The sequence below is a fragment of the Cherax quadricarinatus genome, chromosome 83 (assembly GCF_038502225.1).
Source record: "Cherax quadricarinatus isolate ZL_2023a chromosome 83, ASM3850222v1, whole genome shotgun sequence".
Lineage (NCBI taxonomy): Eukaryota > Metazoa > Arthropoda > Malacostraca > Decapoda > Parastacidae > Cherax > Cherax quadricarinatus.
The window spans coordinates 4856095-4862599 of NC_091374.1; the positions used below are offsets into that span (position 1 = coordinate 4856095).

Consider the following 6505-nt stretch of genomic DNA (forward strand, 5'->3'; position numbering starts at 1 on the left):
AAATTTTTTTTCATACTTTTGGGTGTCTTGCACGGATTAATTTTATTTCCATTATTTCTTATGGGGAAAATTCATTCACATAACGATTATTTCGCATAACAATTAACCCTCTTGCACGGATTAAAATCGTTAACCGGGGGTCCACTGTACAACAAAAATTTCTGGATTGATCAGAATAAAAAAAGAGCATTATATAGGAGAGCAAAGACCCAGAAAAGTAATAAAATTAAAATACTGTACTTTTTCATAAATTCTAGTGTACCCTTTCAGTAAAATTACTTTGATTTTTCTGACATTTCAGATACACATGTTAAAAATGCATCATAAAAATTAAGAAAAAAATGAACCATGTATCTTACCATGAGATATTGGTCGAAGGGTAGATGACTCTACTTGCTGACCCATCAATGAATCCCAAGTGAGAGCTACCTCGCATTTTATTCGTATTTTTGCCTGTAAGAAAATAAAAGGCTTTGAGAGATAAGATAAGATAAGATTTCATTCGGATTTTTAACCCCGGAGGGTTAGCCACCCAGGATAACCCAAGAAAGTCAGTGCGTCATCGAGGACTGTCTAACTTATTTCCATTGGGGTCCTTAATATTGTCCCCCAGGATGCGACCCACACCAGTCGACTAACACCCAGGTACCTATTTGCTGCTAGGTGAACAGGACAACAGGTGTAAGGAAATGTGTCGAAATGTTTCCACCCACCGGGAATCGAACCCGGGCCCTCTGTGTGTGAAGCGGGAGCTTTAGCCTCCAGGCCACCGGGCCTGAACCATTCTGCCTTTGTCAATAATAAAGCACATTAAAATATTTAAACAGTAGTAGTTCTATAACTGGACACATTATTAATATATAGTTAAACAGGACATATATATTTAAACTAAGAGCCAACAATATACGTACATTATTCCATGAAATAACAAATCATTGTTCATATAGTTTCAAAGTAACATAAGACTGTACTGGGGCAATTCTGGTCATACGAGTCAATAGACAAATGCTAAGCAAAATCCTATCTATATACCAAGTGTTATGAATGCTTTAAGAGATCAATTGCTGACATATATTTCAAAATGCCATAATTTTCCTCCTGCTGGTACACATATTTGGAATCAGCATGAACAGGCACATGAAAAAAGTCATTTTATTAATGTTTGTTAAAAAAATTAACCTTTGAAAGTTTAAAGTTATCAGTTGAACTCTTCAATACTGAATTCCAGAAAAAAAAAAAAATGAGAAAGTTTGCCTTATCATTGCACTATCAACTAGAAAGTTTTATATTCTATACAAAGATGATGTCTGCCAATTTATATTATTTTAACAATACAAGATATCACTATCTTGCCTCTGCAGCTCAATTCATTAGACATTCTTAGACTCCATTCTCATAATGTTTTATATTGAGACTGGCTTTGACATGATCAGGCAACTCATTTCAGGTCTTTTATCATTTATAATAGGTGTTCCAGGCCTGGCCACCTACTGTGGGTACTATAAAACAGTTTCCTTTCCAGTTTCCCTAATATTGTACTATATTGGCTTTAGTTCTAAACCTTTATAAAATTTGCATGTTCAGCACTATTTATTACATAAGAACATAAGAACGAAGGAACACTGCAGAAGGCCTACTGGCCCATGTGAGGCAGGTCCAAGTATGGAGTTTACCTGGAGAGAGTTCCGGGGATCAATGCCCCCGCGGCCCCATCTGTGACCAGGCTTCATGAATACAAGTTTTAATACATGGTTGTGTTTCAGATGTTATACTCTATCTGCCATGTTAAATATTTCCAACTTTTGTAATTCACTGTGGCCTGTGTTCTCTTTGACCCAGCCCCAGGATGAATCTCACCATCTTACTAGATAAGTTTTATTAGAGTACCATGAAGAACAATTATTACATCAAGGGGAAGCAATAAAGCCACATGGGTCATACAGGATTTGATAAATAGAATGCAATCAGGTTTGATCCAAAGAAGAGGACAGGTGAAATCCCTTGCATCTTGAGCCCTCAGCAGCCTCAAGGAATGTTCCTTGAGGAGTCGGTGAAATACAATAGACGACATCGTATATGAGGTAAATGTAGGGCCTTGTGTAGCCAAGTAGATAGGTACTGCAACCTACAAAACAACTTTAACTTGTCATTTAATCAGTTTCACTATATTATTCACTAAATTATTACGAAAGTGATATTCCTAGATATTTCGCTGAAGCGACTCTTCAGATGAACTCCTTGTCATCCTGGGTTAGGGTTTGTGTTGTCCTACTCTTATTGGTGCAATATCATTAAGAATGTGATGATGGTTTTAAAAAAGTTTGAATGCATCATTTGCATTGCTGCAACTTGTTAATACAGGCCAAGTCTTTTGTTATGCTATCTTCTCTATTTTCCTAAAACCGTGAAGTGATATCTTCAGTCCTAGTAAATTTATTTAGGTACAGGTACACATAAGTACAATTATCCTACATAGTGTGAATTACCAGTCAGGATAACCCAAAAAAGTCAAAGCGACTTATTTCCACTGGGGTCCCTGTAATATCTTGTAATATCTTAATCCTGAAGAAACCGCTCATGGCAAAAAGTCTCCTTAATAAACGTCTTGATCAATGCATACATGTCCTTCTTTTACGTAAAAGTCACCAGTATCACTAAAGCACTTCTGCCAGAATCTTAAAATACATTCTAGGTAAGTAAAAGTTAACCAGCACTGACATGAACAAAATTTACACCTGTAGTTATTAAATAAAAAACATTAATATAATATAAGCGTTCAACTGGTGCAGAAAGTCATAATCGACTACAAACTGATAAATTACTTTGTAAATAAATTATGATAACCAATAAAGCCAAGTTCATTACATATTACATATATTTATACATTTATACAATAGTTGCAATAAAGACAACTGTTACAGCACAATATTAATGAATTAAATCTATAGCCACAATTTAAAAAAAAATAAAGTATAAGCTTGCAATGGTAGTTTAGTTTCATATCTTTATTACAATGGTGACAAGTGATAATTTCCCAGGGTATATATTAATAAGGCCATGATATATTACCAGTAACAGTCAGGGAAAATCTCTCTCACGAGCGACTTAAAAACTTGACGTACATCGGAAAGTTAACCAAAACACCGAGTGTATACCTAAAAAAAACCCGTTTAACCAAACCCAGGCCTAGTGTCGCGCCTACCACCAGCCAGAACATACACCGAGCAATGATCTTCACACACAGCATCCATCAATATGCAGATAAAACATTTAAAAACGAGTGATGAGGTTGCGCAGTCGCCACCTTCCCCACAACACTACCATAACAAACATGGCGGTCCTGCGCACCAGCATCCTATTTAACACTCATCTACCCACCTTACAAGGCCACACACACCACCACCACCACCCATAACATCAACATTTCTCACCTGGCTGGAAGATGAGCGCGGCTGAGTGTGGGTAATATAAGACAGAGAGAGTGTTGTCAGAGGTGGCAGGCGGCAGCCATAACCAACAACACAATGAAACACACTGCCAGACAAACTCAGATAATTACTTATAAACACCAAATATATACATCAAATTATTGTATATACACCCATATGCTTCTCTATATATATCAAAGATAATAATTTTATTCTTAGCTGGGTGTGTTGAAGGGATAAATGGCTATATTCGACATTAAGAGAGTTTATTAAGTAAGCTTCTCACTTCTACAAATATTACCGCCAACATCCAACTTTTCTTTTATCTTATATATTTTTTCTCTGGCAGATGTCTCTTATTTCTCCCAGTCATTGTAATAATTTAAAACAGCTTTTTTTTATCATATTCCTAGTTTTTATAGTTATATTCTATAGATTATATTTAACACTAGATGATGTTGATATAAAGTCAGTGACACTTAAAAAAAAAAAGGTAAGAAATATATATTAATTTCCCTATAATAATCAATAAATTATTTATTACAATAAAATTAAAATTCAGTAGGACATAATCGTATATATATATATATATATATATATATATATATATATATATATATATATATATATATATATATATATATATATATATATATATATATATATATATATCGTATATATATATAAATACATATATATATATATATATATATATATATATATATATATATATATATATATATATATATATATATATATATATATATATATATATATATATTTATTTATTTATTTATTTATTTATTTTATTTATATATATATATATATATATATATATATATATATATATAAATATATATATATATATATATATATAATATACATATATATATATATATATATATACATATATTGTATATATATATACATATATATATATATATATATATATATAATACGCAGAGCAACCACTTTGAAAAAAATAGCGAAATTCTAAGCGCTTTCGTGACTTCTGACATTATCAAGGAAGTATAAAAATAAAAGGTTAAGACTACACCTCACTGTCACCCTACAACACCTGACTATAATGATGTAGGTAGGTAGTCAGTCATCCCTGAAACACAGCTTATATTCTACCCAAAAATTTGTCTAATGTACCTAAAATGTCACTTGTATACTCTACCCTCACTTGTAGACAAAGTTGTTTATTTCCTTTATCATGTAGGATTTTTATTTTCTGTCATACGCCACACAAGATTTTTTTTAATTGTATCAAGGGATAAGTTATGCTCTCATATTCCATCATACATCTACCTGGAGGGCATTCCGGGGGTCAACGCCCCCCGCGGCCCGGTTCACGACCAGGCCTCCAAGTGGATCAGGGCTTGATCAGCCAGGCTGTTACTGATGGCCCCACATAGTCCAACGTACGCATCACAGCCTGGCTGATCCCGCATGTTAATTTCCCTATCACATATCATTATACATGAAGACTTCCCTATTAAAATCCAATACAATTTTTCCCATCGTCCCCCATCACTCAGGATGGTTTTTGTGCAGAAATAATGAAATCTGTCAGCTTGTAGTGGGTAACTTAACCAAAAAAGATAATCTTATCTAGAAGATATTCGATAAAAAAAGACTGTCCAAGAATACATAAAAAATACGTGTACTCAACCTGTGTATATTTACAGCTGTGCTGAACAGTCTTTGGCCCCCAATGGAAATAAGTAAAGGACCCCAATGGAAATAAATCACTCTGTCTGACTTTTTTGGGTTATCCCAGGTTCTCTACACATATGCTGCTATGTATGATAATTCTATGTAACTGTATTGTGTATACCTGAATAAATTTACTTACTTACTTACTTACTTACTTGGCTGCTTCCTGCCTCTTGAAACTGCGTATTGAATTTGCCTCCACTACTTTGGCATCCAAGTTATACTCCAGTTTTCAATCATCCTGAAACTGATAAATTAGACACATGTGCAACTCTTGGGTATCTTTATTGAGGAAACGTTTCGCCACACAGTGGCTTCATCAGTCCATACATAGGAGAAACTTGAAGAACAGGAGGAGAATGAGGTAATCAGTCCCTCAACCTTGAGTCGATGTGTTCAGTCCACAAATCTTGAATAGAATACGGCATATGAGCGGAGAAGCAGCTTATAAACCGTATGGCAGGAGAGGTGCAGCAGTCATAGGTGGTGTCACGTTTGTTCAATGTGGAAGTAGGTCGTGCCCAAGAATTAAGCTGCTTCTCCGCTCATATGCCGTATTTTATTCAAGATTGATGGACTGAACACATCGACTCAAGGTTGAGGGACTGATTACCTCATTCTCCTCCTGTTCTTCAAGTTTATCCTACGTATGGACTGATGAAGCCACTGTGTGGCGAAACGTTTCCTCAGTAAAAATACCCAAGAGTTGCACATGTGTCTAATTTATCAACATGTCGGTTCTCTGAACCATTCATCTACAAACCTGTCAGACACTGCAACTTCTTGGGATCTTAATACTTTGGAATTCTTCGCTTGCCTAATTCTTGGGCACGACCTACTTCCACACTGAACAAACGTGACACCACCTATGACTGCTGCACCTCTCCTGCCATACGGTTTATAAGCTGCTTCTCCGCTCATATGCCGTATTCTATTCAAGATTTGTGGACTGAACTCATCGACTCAAGGTTGAGGGACTGATTACCTCATTCTCCTCCTGTTCTTCAAGTTTCTCCTACGTATGGACTGATGAAGCCACTGTGTGGCGAAACGTTTCCTCAATAAAGATACCCAAGAGTTGCACATGTGTCTAATTTATCAACAGTTAGGCAACTTTATTCCGAAACGTTTCGCCTACACAGTAGGCTTCTTCAGTCGAATACAGAAAGTAGGCAGGAACAGTAGAGATGTGAAGACGATGTAATCAGTCCATCACCCTTGAAGTCGCAGAATTTGAGGTTGTCAGTCCCTCAGCCTGGAGAAGTTCAGTTCCATAGTCAGGAACTATCTATCACTCTCCGTCTATATATATAATGTCTTTCTACCTCTGTATGTTAGAAGTGATCAAGGTCCCA

The 6505-nt window shown here is 35.4% G+C and overlaps 1 protein-coding gene across 7 annotated transcripts in view; it reads right to left on the reverse strand.

Moving 5' to 3' along the window:
- Positions 1-3590, reverse strand: part of LOC128702145 (proton-coupled zinc antiporter SLC30A5) — a 47976-nt gene extending 44386 nt beyond the window's left edge. For 2 of the 7 annotated variants that reach the window (XR_008409049.2, XM_053796201.2), the window contains exons 1-2: positions 3203-3310; positions 360-453 (exon numbers count right to left, since the gene is read on the reverse strand). Coding sequence is in view for 5 of the 7 variants with exons in the window: in XM_053796201.2 (XP_053652176.1) it covers positions 360-453; positions 3203-3251 (143 nt within the window). In the remaining 2 variants the exon portion in view is untranslated. Of the gene's footprint in view, positions 1-359; positions 454-3155; positions 3344-3431 lie in introns of those variants that run through there. The other 5 variants (XM_053796203.2, XM_053796206.2, XM_053796202.2 and 2 more) reach the window with 5 other exon arrangements.
- Positions 3591-6505: the final 2915 nt, after the last annotated feature.